The sequence below is a fragment of the Lethenteron reissneri genome, chromosome 47 (assembly GCF_015708825.2).
Source record: "Lethenteron reissneri isolate LAM-NWPU_2019-01 chromosome 47, ASM1570882v1, whole genome shotgun sequence".
Lineage (NCBI taxonomy): Eukaryota > Metazoa > Chordata > Hyperoartia > Petromyzontiformes > Petromyzontidae > Lethenteron > Lethenteron reissneri.
The window spans coordinates 8,442,030-8,466,449 of NC_083825.1; the positions used below are offsets into that span (position 1 = coordinate 8,442,030).

At 42.7% G+C, this 24,420-nt stretch overlaps 1 protein-coding gene across 1 annotated transcript; it reads left to right on the forward strand.

Moving 5' to 3' along the window:
* The first annotated feature begins 6,551 nt into the window (after positions 1–6,551).
* On the forward strand, positions 6,552–22,347 carry LOC133354478 (oligosaccharyltransferase complex subunit ostc-like). Its single transcript, XM_061571332.1, has 5 exons — positions 6,552–6,659; positions 8,774–8,898; positions 10,102–10,195; positions 10,512–10,709; positions 21,772–22,347. Exons 2-5 carry the CDS (start codon positions 8,778–8,780, stop codon positions 21,791–21,793), a joined length of 435 nt encoding a protein of 144 aa, XP_061427316.1. The 5' UTR covers positions 6,552–6,659; positions 8,774–8,777; the 3' UTR covers positions 21,794–22,347.
* The last annotated feature ends 2,073 nt before the right edge of the window (positions 22,348–24,420 follow it).

A 24,420-nucleotide genomic window follows, 5' to 3' on the forward strand; every position in this document is an offset into this window, starting at 1 on the left:
GTACAAGAATACGGGTAAACCGTATGGGTTGACAGATAATGCCAGCACTGACGTGAACATACGACTTTGTAAAATCACTCGCCTTCTTCCCTGGTTAAACGAAATAAAACATAAGTCAATTTCTGTGATGGAAATATATGACGGTTGATTAAAATCGCCTAGGCTTAAATGTAGATGAATGGACTCCCTGTAGCTACTCTGTACGCAGACCGGATACTGTCAGCTTCGGCATGTGTGTGAGTGTGACCGCTGCCTTTACACTATGAACTGGTCTTTGCAATGAATAAAATAATAAAGCGGTTATGAATGCGGTCTTGGAAATCACAATATATTCTTGGAAATGGTGATCACATCACATTTGCCAGGGAGCAAAATAACGGCCCGATTTGATTCTTAAATAAGTGCTGCGAAATTATAATTTTAAATGTGCAATACGTACGTTAATAAAGAGAAAAAGTGGTTATGAAAATGTACTCTGGCAAAAATCAACATTTTCTTGGAAACGGCGATCACATCTCATTTGCTCGCAATACATAATGGGCCCAAATTTTTGTGTAATAAGTGCTTCTGCTTAATAATGTGAAGTATGCCCTTAATTGCACGTTGCTTTGTCATTTCAGATAGGTATACAGATATTTCAGCAGTTAAAAACCGGTGTCCATTGCCATATCGTTATAAATTAAGGTGCATTCATTTGTGGAGCATTCCAAACCGAAGCAGCACTTCAATTACAGTTATTGCTTTTGATTGTGTTCAGTTTAAGTAGTGGGGATGATTTATATATATATAACACTATGGTAACATGATATCAAATTTAAATGATGTAAAATAATCACATTGATGTAAAATAATCACAAATTAAATTGATCTGATTAGCTTCTAAAAATATTAGTTTATATATGTTTCATAGGAAATCCATGTACAGTGCCGTATACGATGCAACATGATTGCATAATTAAAGGCTGCATAATGTTGAAGCATTGCATGCATTGCAGCCAAAGCATGACTAATGTACACAAACGTAATAATGTATTATTTATATATAATAACTACATTGAGCATACCATACATCTTAATGTTATCTCTTGCATGAGTACCCAATGGCATATACAGGGGTGGTCCAAAAGTCAGGACACATAGGGTTATGATATTTTAACAAATGTTTAAACAGACTTCCATCAACATTAATGAATGCATTAATTATCCTTTGAAATAAATGTTTGGCTTTTATTTTTTAAGATTACAAGTGTAACCTTTGAACAATCATAAATTGTGTCTTGTCTCAATTCATTCAGGGTTCTTGGTTGAGTTGGGTAAGTGACGGATTTGAGGTGACCCCACAGGAAGATGAAAAATAAATATTAATGATAACAAATAGCAAAATATAGGCTTAAAGAATAAAAAAAAACACATTTAACGCCAGTGTTAAAATAAATGATATTACCCTATTTGTCCTGAAATTTGGGCCACCATGTTTATAGTATATACAATCTGTCAACCCTGATGCAAACCATCAATGTTCTCATCGATATTTATCAGTGATATCTTTTGCAGTTGTGTATATGTATTATGTACAACCCTTTCTCAATCCACTGCTAAATGAGAGCCTCCAAATCACACGTGGGTCGTGGAAGGTTTTTAATTTTTACGATACTTCAGGGGCCGTCCATAAATGACGTCACGCACCTAGGGGGGGGGGGGCAGACATTTGTGACGATGTGTGATGGGGGGGGGTGACAAACACGACGTCACGTAAAAATGCGCAACTTTGAATAAATATAGACAACGCGTTCTACTTAATTAAATAGACTTTTTAATAAATGTTTTCTCCTACAACATCAGAGTGCAGCGCCACATTAAATACGCACTACAATGACAATAGTTTAAAGCGATTTGAAGCATGTTTTATTTTCAAAATGGAAATATGGTTTGGGGGGGGGCAGAGCTTTGTGACGTCATATTTGAGGGGGGTCTGACTTTTTCTGACGCCGTGTGACGAGGGGGGGGGGGGGGGTCAAAATCGTCCAAAATCGCGTGACGTCATTTATGGACGGCCCCTCAGTGTGCTGGTCAATGCGGGCTTGTGAATGCGGGGTCCCAGGACCGGTGCAGATATCACTCGTCCCTGATGTGAGCCATAGGGCCAGCAATTGAACTCAGGTCACCAGGTTCATAGTGCGGTACACAAAGGGAGCATAACAACCCTGGGTCATCTGCTGCCCTACACGGTGCCTGTGATTTAAAACAAGTATAACCCGTAAAAACAAAGTTTTTCACTATAAATCCTTTATAGGCGTGGCGGCTAGAGTCCTCTCGTCCTCTGGCTTGAGATGGCTGCCACCTATGGGTCAGATGATTGCATGGCAGCATTAAGCAATTGGTAATTAAATATAATATTTTTGTCCTAAAAAGTGTAACATTTTGGAAAAAAAATTTCACGAACATTAATTGTCACGCACAACGAGTCTGTGTGGAAAATGTCAGCTCAATTGGATCACGGGAAGTGGGTTAAAAAACGACCGAAAGATTTGCAGCGGTCCTAAGCAAGCAAGCGAACTTAATATAAAAGATTTAAATAAAAAACGACCGAAAAATTTGCACGGTCCTAAGCAAGCAAGCAAGCACGCGAACTTAATATAAAGGATTTAAAAAGCAACGAAAATGCGCGCGATCTCGTAAGATCTCGGAAGCTAAGCAGGGTTTTTCAGTGACTATCACGCATTGTTGGTGTTACGTGCGACGCGGGGAGCGGTAGTGTAGCGGTTAGTGAGCTGAGTTACAAACCAAGCGTCCTAGAAGTTCGATTCCCGTTCACGGCCAACACCTGTGATGATTATCTGAGCCGGTCCTGGGCCACGCTTAGGTCGACTCAGCCTCAAATGAGTACCTGGTGCGGCGGGGAAACATCGCCACGAGGGAGACAAAGGCGGCCGGGTGTGGTGCTGGCCACCCACACTCTCGTGTGCTGTTCCGGCCTTCATAGGTGCTCGCTAACAGCACTTGTCCCAATAGTCTGCCAAGACTACACGGGGGATCTTTGTATTTTGTCTTTGTTGCCATTATGCCAGTCGTAGCATTCGAAATGTGAGGTGTTGTGTTACTGCCATCTACAGGATGATTGCAGAACTGTATCTGTGCAGTGCTCCAATGGATCGTAGAAGCCACGTGTGTGATCATTACCTGGGGTGTTGGAGTTAAATTCGTTTAACCAGGTGAGAAGAGGATAGTCTAATTTTACAAGAGTGACTTTGAACATTATTCTGGCAGTTGGGCGGTGATTATTGCTATGTATAACCCTTTTTGAGTAAATTTCGATTTAAAGCTTTCGTGACTGCAGGGATTCATCTTCTTGGTTCTGTACTTCGCGGGAAATATTCAAATGTGCTGCATTTGAATGTTGGCACTGGCACACAATGACATACTCTTGCGAATAACATCAGGGGGTCTGTCATGCGGCGAGATGTAAAGCCACGGTGGCTAAATGTTGAATACCTCGCCTGGTATACAGGAGGTCGTGGGTTCGATCCCAACCCTGACACCTGTATATCTGGAATTTTTATTTTTTCCCCGTGGTCACGTGGATTTGTTTCCGGGTCCGTCAGGATTTTCCCTTCATAGTTAGAATCAGCGTGCTTTCAGAGTATTTGGCTGCTATGCATTTGCATGCGATAAGCCACATCGTTGAACTGTTATTTTTGGCCAGGTTGCTTCTCAAAAAGAGCAATACAGCTCAGTGGGCCTTACCAGGCAAAACACAAATCGTTAATAGTTAAATGTCCACTGTAAAGCAGACGAGGTACAGTGACACTCAGGGTGGCCACTGGAATCTCGGCCATGTGACCACCTACTGCAGTCATGATTCATGTTGATTCTTGAGGCACACACCACTTTACATCAAACGCCGCGTATGAATATTGTCAGCTTCCGATATATGGACAAATGAATACAAATGGTACGCTCATGTTACCTTTTGGCTATGGAGTGAATAAAACTATGCAAACAACAAGACAGAAAAATATGAGAAACATATGAGGTGGTAAAAACTGGATTAAAAAAGCTATTATTAATCGAATTGCATCCCTGTATTGTGATAATTCATAAAGTTGTATAAATCTTCACATTGCAGTTGTGAGCACAGCAGCTCCAAACCATAATGCTGAGCTCCCTGAATTGAATAATGTCCCCCAGGTCCCTTGAGTTAAATAATACTCTGTGTGCTCCCTGAGCTTAATGCATTAATTATCTCAAGTTGTGCGAGTTCGTGCTAAAGAGTTTCCTGCTCAGGTGCATCCAGCACATGCTGGTGGATGTTTCTGTTTTTTTTGTATGGAATTTTTGTTTCCTAGTGTGACACAGCCTTGCAGCCGAATTCAAATTGGCAGCTGCACCTTGAAAAAGCCACTTGCGTAGGTTTTAGCGGTCGTGCCGAACACGGCACGGTGTCCGACGTTTTGCTGCACGTGACGGGGGAACTGGTAAAGTACTCTCAGTTTTTTCGGTAAAGTCACGTAGGTAAAAAATGAAAATAAAATTAATACATTTTATTTGTATTAATTAAAATTAATAAATTTTATTTTTTATTAATTTTAATTTCATTTTTTACCTACGTGACTTTACCGAAAAAACTAAGAGTATGAATCCTTGCAGTCACGAAAGCTTCACATCTAGAACTGGTAAAGGTGTCGAGATTTTTTTTCTGGCCGTGAAGGTTCACTTTAGTTGGCTGCGTTTCATCAACACTTAACCTCTGTCCCGGATGTAGTGCTGTAATATGGTAATACCATAACAATTCTTTGCCCATATGAATACCTCAACAAAAAAATATAATCCATCACTGTGTGTTTTTGTAAGTGGGAAGGAAACCGAAGTATATCTGGTATAAATCCAAAAAATATGAAAAGTCCACGTTGCAGGCCAAGCCAACAACACCTGATATTCCCAGACAGCCTCCTGTCCAAGTAATATAACCAGGCTCAAATATGCTCAGCTTTCAATATTTCAAGAGGTGCAGTAAAGGTGATGTGTTCACAATTCATGCTGCAGTTAAAACTAAACAATTGAAACTAAACTTTATATATTTTTTTATTTTACCAGGTCAGACCCACTGAGCAAAACACCTCTCTTTTTTCCAAAACGACCTGGCCACAAATGATAGCTCAAATAAGTGGTTTATCATGTGGAAATGTATAGCAGCCAAATACTCTAAAAGCATGTTTCTAAATGTCGAGGGAAAACCGGGACGACCCGGAGAAAAATCCGCGCGACCACGGAGAGAACACGAAAACTAAAAAATATACACGTGTCACGGTCGGGATTGAACCCACAATCTCCTGTGTACCAGGCGAGGTAGTTAACATCTCGCTCACCCAGCACACCACATCCAGGACATCTCTACAGCATACCAATTCAACTGCATACAGTCTACCAGTAACCCGGTAAATATCCAGTGACAAATAAGCCCTTGGAACCTTTATTTATACACTTTAATAGATCACTGTGCGTACAGTATTCCATCGTTATTCACAAACTTGCTATCCGCGATTTTCACTATCCGCAAATCACATCTGGAACTCCACTCGACTACTGCATCGAGAGAGAGAAAGAAAGTGATGAGAGAGAGGGATGCGAGATAAAGTGATGAGATAAAGGTAAGTTCATTTATAAACTAATCTTGATTTGAAGCTTTCGTGACTGCAGGAATCCATACTCTTTGGTTCTTTCGGTAAAGCCACGTACGTAGAAATGAATGAAAAACAAATCACGACGTTTCGATTGCAACACAAGCAATCATCATCAGGTGGGAAAACCACAGCAATTTGTTTTTTGCATCTATAAACTATTATTTAATACTTAATTTTGTATTTACGTTATGTTTATTTTAACCAATTTTTTTTATTTGTGTTATGATACATTTAACGTATTTCATAGATTACACTGGTCAACAAAAAATCTTTTTTTTTCTGGCCTGGACTTTTGCAGCTGTTTTAGACTAATTTCAGGGTGCTGATTCCAAATCTGATCTCAGATTTGCTCTATCACATAATTTTTATGCTATCGGCATACCCCATTTTCATTGATTTTACCCGAAATTAACTCACTTATGATTGCAAGTTGTTGCGAGTCAGTGACTGCTTTAGTGTTAAATATGGTGCTGTATTTTTAGGATAGTGTGTTTATAATACAATTTTATATAGATATCCACATTTATTTAATATTATTCTTCTTGCAGTTTTTATTGAAAATGCAATATTTGATATCTCAAAAACCTGATGTGATAGACAAAAATTGATGCCAGATTTGGAATCAGCACTCCAAAATTACCTTAAAACCGTTGGAATACCTTATGCCAGAAAAAGTGTGTTGACCAGTGTTATTTACGTGTAGCACCAACAGTGCCCTCTCATGGACACAGGTGGACTCACAGGATTGGTCAGAGCAGCCTCAAAATGTCACGACAGAGCCACACGTTGCATTATCTTCGTGTGAATACACTCACCTGTTGCTAATGCTTTTATTCTCACGCTTAAGCGGACGTGTCCCAGTCGGCGTCACGTGCGTGTAAAGAGAAAGAGAGGGAGAACTCGTCCCGTACATTTAACGGCGGGGCACAAGGGCCGCTGTTTCCCATCAGCCAAGTGCCGCTGTGTGTGTGTGGACAGGTGAGCGGAGGGAAGCGTGTTGCGTTGACATTAAGCAAAGGAATAGACGCGAACGGAATTGTTGATATATGAGGATGTTAAAAAAAACAATGTTTGACTATTGAGAAGTTTCGTCGACCAAGGCGTAATAGTGTTTGTGACCTTACGAATGTCGGATAATCATTTTGGTAGGGGTACAATGTAAAGATAATTGTTGCAAATCATCCATGACAATTGGTTTTTTAATAGAAGTGTTGTTTTAAGTGCGTGGTCAAGTATCAAAGTAACGTTCATTCGCGTGAAAAATATGAGCTGTGCATTGTTGTAAAATGTTGCAATTTATTTTTTGCCACTTTTTTTTGCATTGCTTTTTGTATTTCCATGCTGGGTGTTGAATCCTGTCACCGAGGACCGCAACAACCGCTGAGCCATATGTTGGCCTCTTGCAAAAAAATGCAGACTTTGCGTGATATCCGTACATATTCCATTAAAAATCGCTTTAGCCACGAAACATAATTTGTACTTATAAAGCGTTCAAATGTGATCACTTCTCAAGACTTTGTAGAGAAAACACAAAGACACGCGTATCGTATGGATGTATGTGGAACTTATTTCGCACAGTATGTAGCCAACCGTGCTAATCGGAGGTTCAGGGGAAGGACAATAAAAAGCAGGTTGTGAAGAAATGAGTTTTCAATCTAAAAAAACGAGTTTAGAGTTATTCTGCAGCGGACAAATAACAAGAGACACATTTTATTACGGTCAAGGGACACCTTATGGGGAGCAGGCGTCCTACGCATGTCCTATCAGTGCCGATCAAAAAACGTGGACAGATTGCACAAGGTCAGTCATAGGCAGAGGAGAACTGGAAGGTTTTAAAGCCTGGACTTGAAAAGATGGATGGAGTCAGTAATGCAGACGGCCTGATGGTGGTGGGAGTTCCAGATCGCAGGGGCAGCAGCAGCAGAGAAGCAGTGACCATATTCTTAGGTTTTTTCGGTAAAGTCACGCAGGTAAAAAATTTAAATTAATAAAAGTAAAATAAAAAGTATTTTACTTTTATTAATTTAAATTTTGAATCCTTGCAGTCACGAAAGCTTCAAATCTACAAGCAGTGACCATCCACAGTGGGGAGGTTCAATAAGGGCTTAGATGGAATGGACACCTTGGTTGCTGGAGCTGGTGGCAGGCGCCGGTGGTTAGGGAGGGAGAGGTAACTGTGCTACGCCACAGGTCACACGAGTTCACGGAGGATCTGGAAGATGATGAGTGTGATATTGTAGTTGGTGCAAGACTGGACTCACAGATCTGGGATTCTGAATGGATCAAACATTACGTATCAAACCCACATTTTCAGTTTAATATTTTGTACTGATATTCAGCTCAGTTGAGAAAAGTCAAATTGTCTAACATGAGGATTTGTTTTTTTTGTCTTTGGTGGACTCCTGGGTTTTGAGCCTGAGACTCGGTGGTCTGCAATATGCATCACATTAGCTCTGTGAGCCCACCAGCCAAGTGAGCTGCCACGGCATAATGTTTAGCACACAGTGCTTGCAACCCCAGGGGTCGTCATCCTGCAGTTGAAACTCAAATCACCACCGACCCCTATCCACCCAGCAGTAGAAACTGGTGCACCACGAGTTAGTCAATTGGCAGAGCGTACGTGATTGGGTTAAAGTGTGGGTAACATCTACATCTTCCAACACTTCGTATGCAATGTTGATGAGTGGCTCAAATACCCTCCGTAGTTAGCTGGAGTGGAGGCCCTTCCACCTACAGTGGCTGTGAACAAGCAATTGCGAGGCCACACCTTTACCTATTTCACCTACCAAAGACAAAGACCCCCCCTCCCCATACACTATAGCTTAAACATACTTGTGGGACAAGTGCTGTTAGCGAGCATTTATTAAGGCCGGAACGGCACACGAGGGGCGATATTTACACACTGCACCAGGTACTCATTTGAGGCTGAGTCAACGTCGGGAAGGTCATAAAATCGTCACTGGTGTTCGTGACCGTGAGCGGGAATCGAACTCGGATGTACCTGGTTCGTCGCGCGGAGCGCTCACGACGACACTCCACACTACCAGACGACACGCCTTTACTCACACGCGTTGTGCTTGGCTTCGATGCAGGACAATGGTGGGACAAGTCATAGAGTGGCCGAGGGTTCGGATAAAGAAGCCAGGCTGGCTGGTGATCCCTTCTGCGACGACTGCGTTCATCGCAACTATGATCGGTTACTTCGTACTGGTATCAGGTGCGGATGTGCTTTGCGCGTGCAATCTCCACTCCGCAGAAGTGGCGCTTATCCGCAGTCTAATACACTTTCCTATTTTGATTTGAGGCTTTTGTGACTGTAGGAATCCATACTCTTTGGTTCTTTCGGTAAAGTCACGTAGGTAGAAAAATAATAGCTCACGACGTTTCGATCGCAACACAAGCAATCGTCATCAGGTGGGACAACCACAGCAAGAAATCTCTCGCCTACTTCAGCAGTTTTTAAATCCTTTATATTAAGTTCGCTTGCTTGCTTGCTTACGACCGTGCAAATCTTTCGGTCGTTTTTTAACCCACTTCCCGTGATCCAATCGAGCTGACATTTTGCACATATACTCGTTGTGCTAAACAATTAATGTTCGTGAAAAAAATGATCCAAAATTTTACACTGTTTAGGGAAAACAAATTAAATATTTAATTACCAATTGCTTAATACTGGCAATCATCTGACCCATAGGTGGCAGCCATCTCAAGCCAGAGGACGAGAGGACTCTAGCCGCCACGCATATAAAGGATTTATAGTGAAAAACTTTGTTTTTACGGGTTATACTTATTTCTTGCTGTGGTTGTCCCACCTGATGACGATTGCTTGTGTTGAGATCGAAACGTCGTGAGCTATTATTTTTATACCTACGTGACTTTACCGAAAGAACCAAAGAGTATATTTTCCTATTTGTTTATCTTTTTTTTGCTCAGGATAAAGACTGATATTGTGTTAAAAGTTTAAATGTTATAATGTAAAAAAATATATTTTCTTTAGAGCTATAGTAATTACAGGTAATTCAATGAAAATTCAGATTTTTATTTCAAGTTAGTGTCACTTTGTATTATGCAAGCGTTGTAACAGGGCTTATCTCTAATCTTGAGCCAATGGTGGGAATTATTTTTGATCGCAAGGGCTGGTCTCATAGGAAAGTCACTTTATATATACATATTATGTACAATGTTGCACTAAGTTTACTAGGTTTGTTTTCTCAATCTTTCATACCTGATGACGGTTGCTTGTGTTGCAATCGAAACGTCATATTCTATTATTTCTTTTCTTTTCTTTCTACGTGACTTTACCGAAAGAATCACAAAGAGTTACAACAGTACGTCGCAAACATCAAAGCATCATGATTACTTGTTGTTGTCGACTCTTCATATTTCTTAAACACAAACTTGACCCTCGATCGATTTGCAGGTGTGATATATGACGTCATTCACGAACCTCCGAGCATAGGGAGCGGGATTGATGCTCGCGGACATCAGCGCCCCATTGTCTTCAAGGCTAACAGGTCAGTGGCAACCAACGGTGTCATTTTGTGGGATGACCAGCGTCTCAAACACAACTGGGATTTGTACGTTTCCTTGCTTATCCTTTGGAGGTGCTGCTTTGTCTCGAGTTTGTATCTGAATTCGGTTCCCACACCTGGCATTTATTTTAGCTCTCTTTCACTATTTACTCATGAAATATGTGATAATTACGGAACCTCAACGGGGGGCTCCCCACTGACAAAATAATAAAAGCCTGAACAAAAACTCTACACACAACACACATTCATAAAGCAAAGGTCTTCAAAGTTCACTCATGTGTTTGCGGTCCATCTGCAGCCTACATTCGCAGTACATCTTGGAAGGGCTGGCTGCCGGCATGCTGTTCTGTGTGGGAGGCCTGGGCTTTCTGCTGATGTTGGCAGCTGAAAAGCCCTCTCTCTCACGCCTGCACCGCTACCTGTGCCTCTCTCTGGGCTGTGCGTGCATGCTCGGCGGGTTCCTGGCCTCCAGGGCATTCATCCACATCAAGTTCCCGTGAGTTGCGCCGTTCTTTCTAAGTTGAGGGTGGTCGAGAGATGTGGGAGGTAAAATCTGCGTGCCGTTGATGTTTTTTAACAATTGAATGGTAGAATACAGAGACCGCCATTTGTCTCTTCGCATAAAAAAAAAATTTGTTGTCCATCAGCCCACTGGTTTGGAGACAAATTAAATCCAGCAGTATTTGTTTGAATAAGCAAACTCTGGAATGGTTTTGACCTCCTGGGTCTCATCAGCAGCGTCAGGCTTTTTTAAACAAATGTTGCTGGGTTGCCAGATGTTATTGGCAGGAGCATTCCATCTACATGGATGGAGCACAGTTCGGCCAAAAATGTAATACGAGTTTTCACCATGAAATGTAAAGAAGGTTAAAGTAAAATACTAATTGCACTTGAACAAAATGCCATTGTATAGGGAATGTTTACATAAAAGAAAATATCTGTTCATTTATCAGTGTCACTTCACCTAATTCTTATTCAAGGGAAACATGAATTTTAACCATACAAACCATACACTGGAGGGAGTGGCGGTGCAGTGGTTAGCGCACTACACCATAAATGTGTCACCTAAGTTTTTAATTCCTGACCACATTGATATCAGTGGCATGTGACATCTGAACCAGACCTGCACCGGCCCCTCCTTCCCAGCTCCCCCCAACGTCTCTAACTCACACTGACCTGTAAATCTAAATATGCACTTTTAAATCTAGAGCGAAAACTAATGTATTTAGAAGTGCTTTTTTGTGTTTGCTTGTTGTCCTTGCCCCGAACCTACGATTAGCGCGGTTGGCTACGTACAGTGCAAAATAAGTTCAACGTACGTACATACATACAGACATACGGGGCAGCTTGAACCCAGGATTTCAGAAGTGCAGTGCCAGCTCAGTGTTCTTACCTTTGAGCTACTTGGGAAGCTCGTAAAGTCACCTAAATCTTTAACCAGGAAAAAAAATACAAGGGAAGCTTAAAATGACAGAAGTGGCCTATGGTGGCAAGATCAAATAATACTTTGCAATGTTACCTACCCATGCACATGGCCCAATACTAACAATCAGCTAAACACTACGGAATGTCAGATTAAACTATTCAACCAGAGCAGCTGGAACCGTTTGTACATCAGCCCCTTATTCTTGCTACTATAATTTCATGCTTTATTAGAAAAAAAGTTTTGCTGGCTGGCTTTATGTCTGGACTCCTGGCTGGCTGGCTCGCGCAAGAGAGATTGATATGGGAAAGGGAGAATTTGGAATAGGAAGAGCAAGTGTGAGAGGTTAGAGAGAGAGAAACAGGGAGATAGGGGGGAGGGAAGTGGGTGAGACACAGTGGAGGGAAGAGAGGAATATAGAGGAAGAGAGAGGTAATAAGTAATATTTTACAATACTTTTTTAAAACACGATTTAATGAAATGTACCCTACTCGTAATGGCAGAACTCCACGACTCCAGGAAGTGGCCTAAAAGCTTTCCATAACGTAAGGGGCCGTGGTGATTTACAGCCAACGTCAGTTGAGCGTGGACAATTCGACCCAAGCCGACACATAACATATAAAACTTTATGTAAAAAAAAGTGTTTTGATAGAATATAGTATTGTCATCAGTATGACATAAGTATACCAAGTTTGCAGTCGATACCACATTGGGAAGTGGGTTAAAATTGAGTTACAAGATTTGAGGATACGACAACAACAACAACGACAGACAGAGTCAGTTAAATAAAAGCATGTAAAAAATGGGACCAGAATAGAGAAACAACTAGAAATGAAGACAACGTGGGAATTTGAGATACATTGGAACATGCAGCATAAACAAGGCAAGAGAGAAGTCGAGTGAGACAGGGCTCTATATAAGTAAAAATTTTGCTGGTTGGCTTTCTGGCTAGGAGGGACAGATATTTTTAGGTTTTTTTTGGTAAAGTCACGTAGGTAAAATATTAAAATTAATTAAAAAAAATCACGACGTTTCGGAGGCAACACAAGCTTCCGTGTTCAGGTGGAACCGTCACAGCCACGACAGCTGTATCATTTACTTGATACAGCTGTCACAGCCACGACAGCTGTATCATTTACTTGATACAGCTGTCGTGGCTGTGACGGTTCCACCTGAAGACGGAAGCTTGTGTTGCCTCCGAAACGTCGTGATTTTTATTTTTTTATTAATTTTAATGTTTTACCTACGTGACTTTACCGAAAAAACCTAAGAATATGAATCCTTGCAGTCACGAAAGCTTCAAATCTAGAGGGACAGATAGTCACGTCCAAAGGACGTATGGGTTACCTTGTCTTAAAAAAAGAATAACTCCATCCTAACACAGGCCCTGCAATTGTATTAGAATTACAGAAATACAATTAGCGTGGGATTCAACTTCAAGTTGAACGAAACCCAAGATGCGGTAATGGGTCCATGTGCAGTTTAGCGAAGCGTGCACTCCCATACCACTTAAAAGCCATTGGAGGCAATTCAGGGCCACAACAGTGGCTGACTGCCAGCACTGTACAGTTGTGCACATTTCACCGAGCTTACAAACGTACGTGGACATTTCTTCGATGTCTCTTCGGGCTGCGCCGCGCTAGAGTCGGTGAAGGTTTGCGAAGTGGTGGTGGCGAGTGGGCTGGGATTGGTTCAGATATCAGTCGCCAATGATGCCGTTCCATCTTCTTGGTTCTTTCGGTAAAGTCACGTAGAATGGAAATAATACAATAATACAAATAAAACAAAATAATTCTCTGTGAGAATTATTAAATAATTCTCTGTGAGAATTATTTTATTGTTTTATTTTTATTAAAGCAATAAAATTATTCTCTGTGAGAATTATTCTCTGTGAGAATTATTTATTGTTTAATTTTTATTATTTTATTATTTCCATTCTACCTGACTTTACCGAAAAAAGTCAAAGAACCAAGAAGATGAATCCCTGCAGTCACGAAAGCTTTAAAGCGAGATGCTGTTCCCAGTGCTGGGAATCAAACGCAGGTCGTGCTGGGAGCGAAACGTCAGACAAATGCTGAACAACACACGGCACAACCCCAAATCGTAGCGAACTGTCTATACAGCACGACCGTGAAAACGTATTGGCGGCAGTACATTGACATTCTGTTGTAAATGTTAACACAACACAGTTATGTATAGCTTCGCAGACTGCCCTTTGAACCCACCAATCCGAGTCTGATTCCCGGCCATGGGTAATCACGTGGGTGGCCACCGATGTTTAAACCGTCACGACCAGTGTGGTGAAGTATGGTCAAACAACCCACAACCCCCCCGTGACCCGGCATATTATGTTGAGACCTTCATCCAGTAATGTATGGCCTAAAGTATGTCAATTATTATCGTGATTATTATTCATTACAGTATTTAATTACATTTTTGTAATGTGTTACCTATCACCGAGCATCTAAGTAGTTGGGACAAGTATTAATCTACGAAAAAAATGATTGACTAAATTATTGTTCATTGTAACAACACACTGAGTATTTGGAGGGTTTATTAGAGAGGCTGTTGGATACAAAATATATAAACACTTGCATCTCGACCCAATTACCTGTACAGGAGTGCATTATACACAACGCAATTTCCACTCGTACCACCCGGTGGCACCAATGCTCAACTTATAGTACAAATGCAGAACAGGAATTGACAATGCAGTATTTGCTTTTAAAATAAATAAAGTACAATAGCAGCAATATACTGTAGAGTCGTTTGTCAGTCCGATTCTGGATGAAAGTCCCTCCTGTGCCAAGGCAATGATGGGGTTGTTGGATGATACTTCAACCGCAGTGGTTAGAGTGTGGTTCGATAGGATTTCTGTTCCCCGGTTATTTTGGTAAATTTGATTCGTTCTTCTTCATCTTACACGCGTCTGTCCCACTCACGTGCGGTCCGCCGTCCTTGCCAACCTTCTCCACGCTGCCCTGTCCTGCGCCACATCGCCCCCCCCCCCCACCTCTTCTGCTGTCTTCCTCTTCTTGATTTCTTTCCTTCCACTTGCATCACTTTGCACCTTTTGACCCACACGATTTTCTCGTTGTCTCTCCACATGACCGAACCACACCTGAGCCTTTTCGCTCTCGTCTTCTCTGTGATCTCTACCACCTTGAGTCTTCCTCTCACTTCATTTCTCACCCTGGCCTTCCTTGTGAAGACTAAACATCCACCGCAACATCCTCATCTCTGTGACTGCCGTAGCTTGGTCCTCCCTATTTATTGTGCCCCAAGCACTCGGCCCCATACAACAGCACCGGCCTCACCAACGTCTTGTCCTATACACTACACTATACACTACTATACACTACTATACACTACACTATAGAGTACTATACACGACACTATACACAACTATACACTACACTATACACTATTATACACTACTATACACAACTATACACTACACTATACACTACAATACACTACTATACACTACATTATACACTACTATACACTACACTATACACTACATTATACACGACACTATACACTACTATACACCACTATACACTACACTATACACTACTATACACTACACTGTACACCACTATACACTACACTATACACCAGAGGTGGGACAAAGTCATTGTTATGCAAGTCCAAGTCGAGTCTGAAGTCATCAAATTCATGACTCGAGTCTGACTCGAGTCCAAGTCACATGACTCGAGTCCACACCTCTGCTATACACTACTATACACTACACTATACACTACTATACACTACATTATACACTACACTATACACTACACTATACACTACTATACGCTACACTATACACTACTATACACACTACACACTTTTCCCTTCAACCAAACTGGGACCTTCTAATCGCACACCACACCAATCATCTCGCGCCATTTCAGCCATTATGATGGTACATTTTATTGCATCAACCTATAATGGGGTCCCATTCTGTCCAAGACTGCAGTCTCCTTGCCACTGCAGTTCACGATGTCCACCTTGTGGTGTTTAACGATACACTGCGGCGCACGATGATACTAAACACAATGCAGCAAGAGAGGCGAGCAAAGCACCGCACTCGTTTGTTTGGGGCAACATGTTTACTTGTTGCAAATGCTACATTTCTTGACTTGCCCAGAAAATCCTCACTGAATGTCAGGACTTGCTTTTCACAATTATGCTGCATTGGGATGTTTGTCCATTATTAACATCGCTTGTGTTGCACGTGGGACCAAACCATAGCACTGGGACAAACAAATACATGAGCAACATCGGCACAGATGTCAGCAACCTTCCTGCTGTACTGCCTCAGGCACGCTCTTCATATGGACTGAATTGCGAACGTGAGCACTGGGGGTTGCTGCGACTGTACCTGTCCGCTTCCTCGATTCAAAACAAATTTTATTTTTTAATAAGTTCGTTTTAAAGTGTAGTTTAAAAATATATAGTGTTAATGTATATTGTACGAACCGGCTCTGCGTTGTGGAAGTGGACAATCCCAGTACTTTAAACAGTACCCAGTGAATATGTAACGTTGGGCCAACGTTCACCCAACATTGGGCCAACGATTCAAGCCACGTGCCAACGTTGGCTCAACGTTACATGTCCACTGGGTACTTGCGGGGGGGCTGGTAAAACGTAACGACCGCTGCATGGCATCCATTTTGTGACATTTCTTTAAACGATCTTACAATAAGACTGGAACCCAGTCCAGTGCCGAGACATGTTCTCTCGAGTGTAAAAGCCACCACACCCCCCCAATGAAAATGGGTAAAGGGCCATGGGCATGGCTTGTACCTGTGCGCTTGACAGCAGGTCCCTGTGAGGATAGGCACATGTTTGTAATTACGAGTGGATCAACACCACATTTCGCACAGGGGTGTTCGGTTTTGAAAACTAATTTCTCTATAACTGCTTTTTGTGTTTGGGTTTTATGCCCTTCCCCCGCACCTCCGATTCGCACGGTTGGCTACGTACGGTGCGAAAAAAAGTTCAATGTACATGCATACGTTAAAGTTTCCAACACACTGCACGTACACACACCCCTTCCAAACATGCCTCGAGTGGACTGGCCCCCTAATTTACAACATGACATGTTTTAGACGCTAAACACAGTGCTCGCAGTGCACATACAGCAGAACAAGAAGCCATTTATGTATAAATTGTTGTTTCTGTTTGAGCGTACTCCACAATTTAATGGAAAATTCTTACGGTGCTGAGGTTGGAGACGGTGAATTGCTTGCGATTTAGAGGATGATACTTTCAATTAATTAAAGAGCACAATTGTCCACAACTCATTTGCAAATAATTTGTGTCCTATGAATATTGAAATTGGTTAGCCTGCTGGCAAAACTCGGAATCAAATGAACGTGAGTTCATACCCTGCAGGCCAGCGTGAACCCCAGTCCCATCATCATCATCATCACCGCCTCTTGAGGTCAGTCAAATGAGCACTGCCTGTTGAGGCTGCACCGCCCGGTGGGAAGTTGACATCCCATTAGGCTAACGTGGGGCCAACATTGGGTTTTACTGCACAGTTATTAAAATGTGGAACTCCCACCACTGGTCCTGGACTGCAGGGTGAAGATAAGCGCCACACGGGAGGGGTGGTCATTTAGCAATGGGAACGCTTTGTCTTATTGATCTAACATGAACTCTGGTCATCCTAGAAGCAGCGGCTTTTGGCTGGCCATTGAACGAAGATGATTACCGCATTATGCTTCCAGATGCGCTTCTGCAGCCATCTGGAACGATCTTCGTTCTGGTATTAGGAAGCCACTGGAGCTATGCACTTTTAAATTTAAATTGAAAACTCATTTCTTTATAACTGCTTTTGTGCGAAATAAGTTCAACATACATTCATACACGGCTAATATCAGTGGGATGTTACATCTAAACGACACCTGGGCACGCCACTTGCCCAAACCTGTGCTGATCAGTGTCACGTTCACGCAACTGCCTTGTGCCGCTCTTACGAGTCACATTGTGAGCTTACGCATCAATGCGATGTACTTAAAGCCAATTTGCTGTGATCATCTTTGGCCATAAAGTAAGAGGGTTATCTTGTCGTAAAAAAGCGATCACCCAATAAACTCACTTCACAAACGCAACGGTGGGACGTCATATGACTGTGCTTCCTTAAAAGCAATGTAACCTTGATTGTCAATTGTTTTCTCTGGGTTAGTATTGCTTTTTTTTCTGTAAGTTTTTAGGGAGTACGATGTACATTGTCGAGCAGTGGTGGCGCACGCTTGTAACCCAGCACAGTGGAGGCGGCGAGCGTTGTGAAACTTTCCTTCCTCTGGGCGTTCAGGAGGTGGCGTTTCCTGGTTCGTCCAGAGAAGGCGCTACAGACACATGCGGACTCCACTTGTTACGTCTGTGCGAAATCGAGTGTCACCCCCAGCGCGCGTGTATTTTTTGTTGTTGTCTGGGTGCTGAAATTTCCTCCCACGCATAAACAATGATTAATTTGCCGAAAATATATTTACATGTAGAGGACTGTAGAGCGTGGGCAATTGGCTGTTGTCTTTCCCACTTTTCTGTGGTTCTTCGAACCTCTGAGTCGTTTTCTCTCTCTCTCTCTGCGAGAGTGAGCGAACACTGTGTGCGTTACAAGTCGACATTATGATACGCGTTATTATCGATCTAACGTGCAACATTGAAAACCTCCCACTGGCCTGGGTTAAAAGATGCATTGCAGTACAGGTTAGATGTAATCAAGTTGTAATTATTATTCTGGGTAGCCAATGCGTTGTATTTTCTTGAATTAGATGCGGCACTTTATGAGCCGATTAAAACCCGAGATAATTAGCTAGAATGACGAGCCAATCTACAAATGAATTGGCCTTTGAACTCAGTCAGTCATACGCACTATTGCTTCGAGTGGGTGGATTCATTTTATCAGTTGTAATGACAAAGGATTCTAATATATGCATTGCTGGCGATCATTAATGGTTCATTCGTGTCTTTTCTCAAGGGGATGGATATTGTTTTTGCTCGAATCGCCATTCTAGAGTGACCTCCGTCAACTCTCGTTCGACAGTGTGAAACGTGATGTGACTTTCAAACTTAAGGAAACAAAACTTGGGCCAAACATCGCCACCCACTCCAGAGATCAGCTTGACATGAATAACACTGTGGTGGTTGCTTTTCCACAGCACTTAATAAAGATTCCCTTTGAACGGCAAAGTAAACCAACACAAGTTGCCTATTATATCCAACTCCCACGCCGCGTATTTACCAATGGAGGTAACCGAATAATTATGCAGTTGCCATGTACTCTGGTATTTGTAAAGCGCTGGTTTATAGCCCGATAGACTGATACATGCTTGTATTTCGCGCCTTGCGTTTGATGTCAGTTCAATTTCTTTCGCACCATATGTTTGCCAACCGTGCTACTTGGAAGTGAGAGGGAAGACAAAAAAAGAAACACAAAAAGCAATTATAAAAAAATAAGCTTTCAATCCGGATTTAAAATTGCCCCAGTGACTTCCGCATATCGGAAGGAAGAGCGTTCCAGACGGCCGCAGAAGTTCACCTGAAAGCGCGCGATGCAGTGACTGTCTTTGTTTTATGGATAGCCAAAAGCCACCCTCATGAGCATATACAGCCCGTTTTGGCAATCCACTGCTGGATGAGGGCAAACCATGCACGGTCTGTTGTGGGGGTTATTTTCGCATACTTCACCACGCTGTTCAGTAGGAGTTTTGTCCTGGCCTCGACTGTCCACAATGCCTATTTCTATTTATTTTTTACCAGGTAAGGCCCATTGAGCTATATATATATCTGTTTTTAGAGGCCACAAATTATAGCTCAATGAAGGTGCTCATCATGTGGAAACACACACATTTCCAAACGTGGAGGAAACCTCCGGATGGCCCGGAGAAAAATCTACACGACCACAGGAAGAACGTGCAAACTCCAAATATACAGCAGGCGTCAGAGTCGGGATTGAACCCATGACCTCCTGTCTACTAGGCGATGTAGTTAACATCTCGCGACCGTGACTTCCATGTAACGTTACAAGTGTAATAATGCCGACTCCGCCTGTCCTTTGCACAATTCGATGATCTATACAAGCATTATCCAGGCTCAATCCTATTTAGCTTCGGCGATCTAACTTTATCCATCTGTGTTTGTTCACTGTTTATTAAATGCTGTTGTCTGGGTGTGTGCGGTGGTGCCTGATTGTAATCCAGTCTCTTGGAGCTGGGATTGGTGGGTCAAAGAGAGATTATCACATAAAGGCCGTTAAACATCTGTGGCTTGGGCTGTACTGCCTACAGCACGGGCGGGGAATCTTTTTTCTGCCAAGGGCCATTTGGATATTTATAACATCATTCGCGGGCCATGCAAAATTATCAACTTAAAAATTTGCCTGTTATATTTGGTCAAACATTTAATTAACTCACCCCTAATGTGATGGCTGGAACTGCTTCTCTTTGGCGAGGCGTGTGATGTTAGCTGGTATTGATGATGTTGCTACTCGCAACTGCTTTTCCAGGTTTGCTCCGAGATTTTTGGAATTTCGAGCTCCGCCTGCGGTTGCCTTGGCAGGGCCACACCAAATAATTTTGCGGGCCTTAAACGGCCCGCGGGCCGGACGTTCCCCACCCCTGGCCTACAGGATACAGTACATGAAGTAGGGTATTGACCCATCCATATGGACTTTGAGTGTTCCCTCATCCTGTGGGTGTTTTTTTTCTTCCTGTGGTTTGGTCCAAATAGTGATATGGTGAAGTGTGTTTGAGTAACCCAAGTTCACCTCGCTGAGAGGGAATCAGAGTGCCAGGAGAAGTCACATGTTTGGAGAGATCACTAAAACTTCACACACATGGCCAACAACCTACTTGATGTACTTCCATACTGATTGATATCACACAGTCAGAATTCAAGCCATTGGACGAAAGGTTTTGAATGGTTAAATTACTTCGAGCTGCATCTTGAATATCTCCACTTCAATGACCATATTTACAAAACCATCAATGGTGTTGCCCAATCAGACTTTGAGGTAAGTAAATATATTTTGTATTAAAGGTTTCAATAGATTATTACAATAACAAAACCTAACACATTTGTCACAGAGGTGGAGTGGCCTGTCCATCACTGCGGGGCTGTTGTCTAGACTCTAGAATGTACAGACTTTGTCTTTTTAAGACAGTGTTATTGACGAATGTGTCGAGTTATTTTGTTAAAGCGTTTGAGCAACGCGGCCAATGCAGCAGCATCACCGAATCATTTGTTGAATTGATTTTACAGCTGCATTCAAATGATTTATTTTTGTGGTTTAGGTCGTTTTTTTTTAAAGGATAATGATGTCAGTGCAGATGACACAAGGATGCTGGCTGCATTAAGAACTGGATGAATTACTTTCCGGGTTCATTTTTTATCACCATGGTGTTCAGACTGCAGCAATGAATCAACAATCCTAAACACGTCACTTCAATTTATGCCCTATGCTATGCAACAATGGGCAAGTGTCTTTATTTACAAGTGCCTCAACCCACCGTGTGATGAAATAACAAAATAAATAAACAAGATGTCTCCTTCACGTATCCATCTTTACACATAAAACATATTTATTCCACAAACCATCGGCTGCACGACCTTCTGCCAGTTGCATCATTTTGGCAGCATTTAATCAAGACAGGCAAAACCTGAAACGGTTTCGACACACATTTGCCTCATCAATAGAATCAGGCTCACTTTACGATATGAGGGGTCCAAGTTGGATAATTTAAGTTGTTTTCAGTCAGTCATTTTGTGGCTTGCTGATTTGCTGTTGACTATAAAGCATCGATACCACAGTTAGTTTATCCATAACAGAGGGGGGGGGGGGTTTGGGGGGGGGGGTAGTTGGCTGTGTCGGGTGGTGGCGGGTTAAACGACACATTTATATATTTACGCGATCTAACCCCCCAAAAAGACCTGTATTATGGATACCACAGTTATCTTTAACTCAGAAAAATCACATTTCACGGTCTCCCCACACGATGTCAACTGCCATTCGTCAAATAATGCAGTAAAACCAGGGAGCTTGTTCTGACACGTGGATGTTATGTAAAGATTCTGATTATGTTACGTGAAACAATCTAAATATATTCTTTGTGTCTTACAGGAGTTACCTCAGAAGCATGTGACCAGAAGTACAAGAGGGCATTCAATACCATCGCTTTACACGCAGCCAAAACAAAAATGAAAATAATACTTGCACGAGGACGAATAGAATTTACACAACAGAGCTTATACATGACCCGTGCGTGGCTAATGATTGTACATGTCAGTTTATTTGAGTTTTCTTAGGCGTTCTATGGTTTAGCTTTTTGCTCAAACAGTATAGGCGTTGAACATTTTGGAGTGATTCAAGTGTGACTAATATGCTGTTATTGCAATGTTGGTGGGGACAATTAATCACACACCATAGATTACCCTGAAGTTTAATGCTCTCATCATAATCATCATCATCATCGTAATTAATTTAACGTTCATGGCATAGTAACAGTTTTGCCCCAAGGAAATGTGCCCAGTCTCAAATAAGGCTTTGGCAAGCACACAGTGTACTGTCATACGAATTTTATTTATCAAGTGACTTAATGTGACTACGTCTCAAGATGCTTAGGGACCAGGAAAAGAGATATGTGTTGTCTTCTTGGTTCTTTCGGTAAAGTCACGTAGAATGGAAATAGTAAGATAATACAAATAAAACATAATAAAATAATTCTCACGACGTTACGGCCACAACGCAAGCAGCCGTCCTCAGGTGGAGAGCAGGTCTTTCGAGTAGACTCTGTAAGACGGCTGCTTGCGTTGTGGCCGAAACGTCGTGAGAATTATTTGATTATATTTAATTTTTTATTATTTTATTATTTCCATTCTACGTGACTTTACCGAAAGAACCAAGAAGATGAATCCCTGCAGTCACGAAAGCTTTAAATCGAAAGATACGTGTTGGTTAATGTCATAGGGCACTATGGTGGCGAGATGTTAACTACCTCGCCTGGTAAACAGGAGGTTGTCGGTTTGATCCCGAGCCTGACGCCTGCTATATATTTGTAGTTTGCGTGTTTCTCTCACCGTGGTCGTATTGATTCTTCTCCGGGTCCTCCAGTTCTTCCCTCCACATTTCGAAACATACGTTTCGAGTATTTGTCTACTGCTATAAATTTCCACGTGATAAGCCACTTCGTTGAGCCATCATTTGTGGCCAGGTCGCTTCTGAAAAAGAACTACATAGCTCATTGCGCCTTACCTGGTAAAAAAATGTGTTTAAAATAGTTTAATATCAGTTCGAGGTTTTTATTTAGACTACCAGTCAGAAGCCACTGGGGCAATGATACTTATTTTCCACCGTACAACCGATCAGCTCTGGGGCCATGCCTGGCGCGGCTCAGGAAGCCCCAGGTTTTTCCACCGATGGAGCCAAGCCATGCCATTGACGTCACGTGCAGGGAACGAGTGTGTGATGCCTGTCGATTACGTGCGGTGACGCCGTCTCCTCGCAACATGCTGGCTGACTGGACGCATCGTCTGTGCCCCGCCGTCATTTGTCCTCCCTGCCGTTGCCCGAAGCCAAACCCGGATTTTCGTGGTGTGGTTCCAACTCGACGTGGCGAACAGCCAGTGGAAGACAACTATCACTGTGAGGACCCCGCTTTGGCTCAGCTCAGATGTGCCAGTGGAAAAGCGGCAGAGAGGGGTGCTGTATAGATGAATACCTTTGCTGAGGGAGACCTGGGGTGTCAATGTGGATAGAGCGTGGTGCCCATTCTTTACGTGATTTTTTTTTTATGTGTGAATGGATTAAGTTGTTCAATTATGTATTGGCTCAAATTCAATTTCTCGGGCAAGTGGTGGTGGGAAAATGGATTTTGCGGTTTGGTGAGATGCCACGAAGAAAACAAGTCTTCTTCACACGAGAAGCCTGGCAAGGCGTGACGGGAAATGTTTGAGCAAATGATTATATGAGAAAATATATGAGCAAATGAAATATATGAGTAAATAAATTGGCACGGGCTGCAAAGCCCACACAATACAACGAATTGTTCCGTAATATAAAAAATTGCAAAATAAACGTGCATGCCAAATAAACGACAGTTGTACGCAACTGAACAACATATATTGGTACAATGCTTATGTAAAGTAGTAACTCGGCAGGAGACGACTTCACGGGTAGCACACTCTTTATTTTCACCAACTTGTAGTTACACGGATGACTAACACCCTACTTCGTTACACGGGTGACCAACACCCACTTAGCTACACGGGTGACGGACACCCACTCAGCTACCCGGGTGACTAACACCCACTCAGCTACACGGGTGACCAACACCCACTCAGCTACACGGGTGACCAACACCCACTCAGCTACACGGGTGACTAACACCCACTCAGCTACACGGGTGACCAACACCCACTCAGCTGTACTGACACGGGCTCTTACGCCCCGTAGCCTTCCGGGACACACCCAGCCGGGGTGCCCGTCTCGGCTCTGGGTACCACCGTCCCGACCCACACGGGCGTCGGACTACGGTCCCCCCAGTCTCGGCTCCGAGCCACACAGGGCCCCGGTCCCCACAAGGACGGCAGGACTAGGGGTCTCGGGCCACTACCTCCTCCACCCCGTCTTCGGTCTTCAACTGGTTAACACTGACCACGAGTGCTCTCGCGCGTCCCCCTTTATACCCCTCCTGCGGACGTCGCTGAGAGCACCCACTTATCTGACCAATCACTGCGCACTCGCTACGATCCTCTTTTCCCAGCTTGTGTG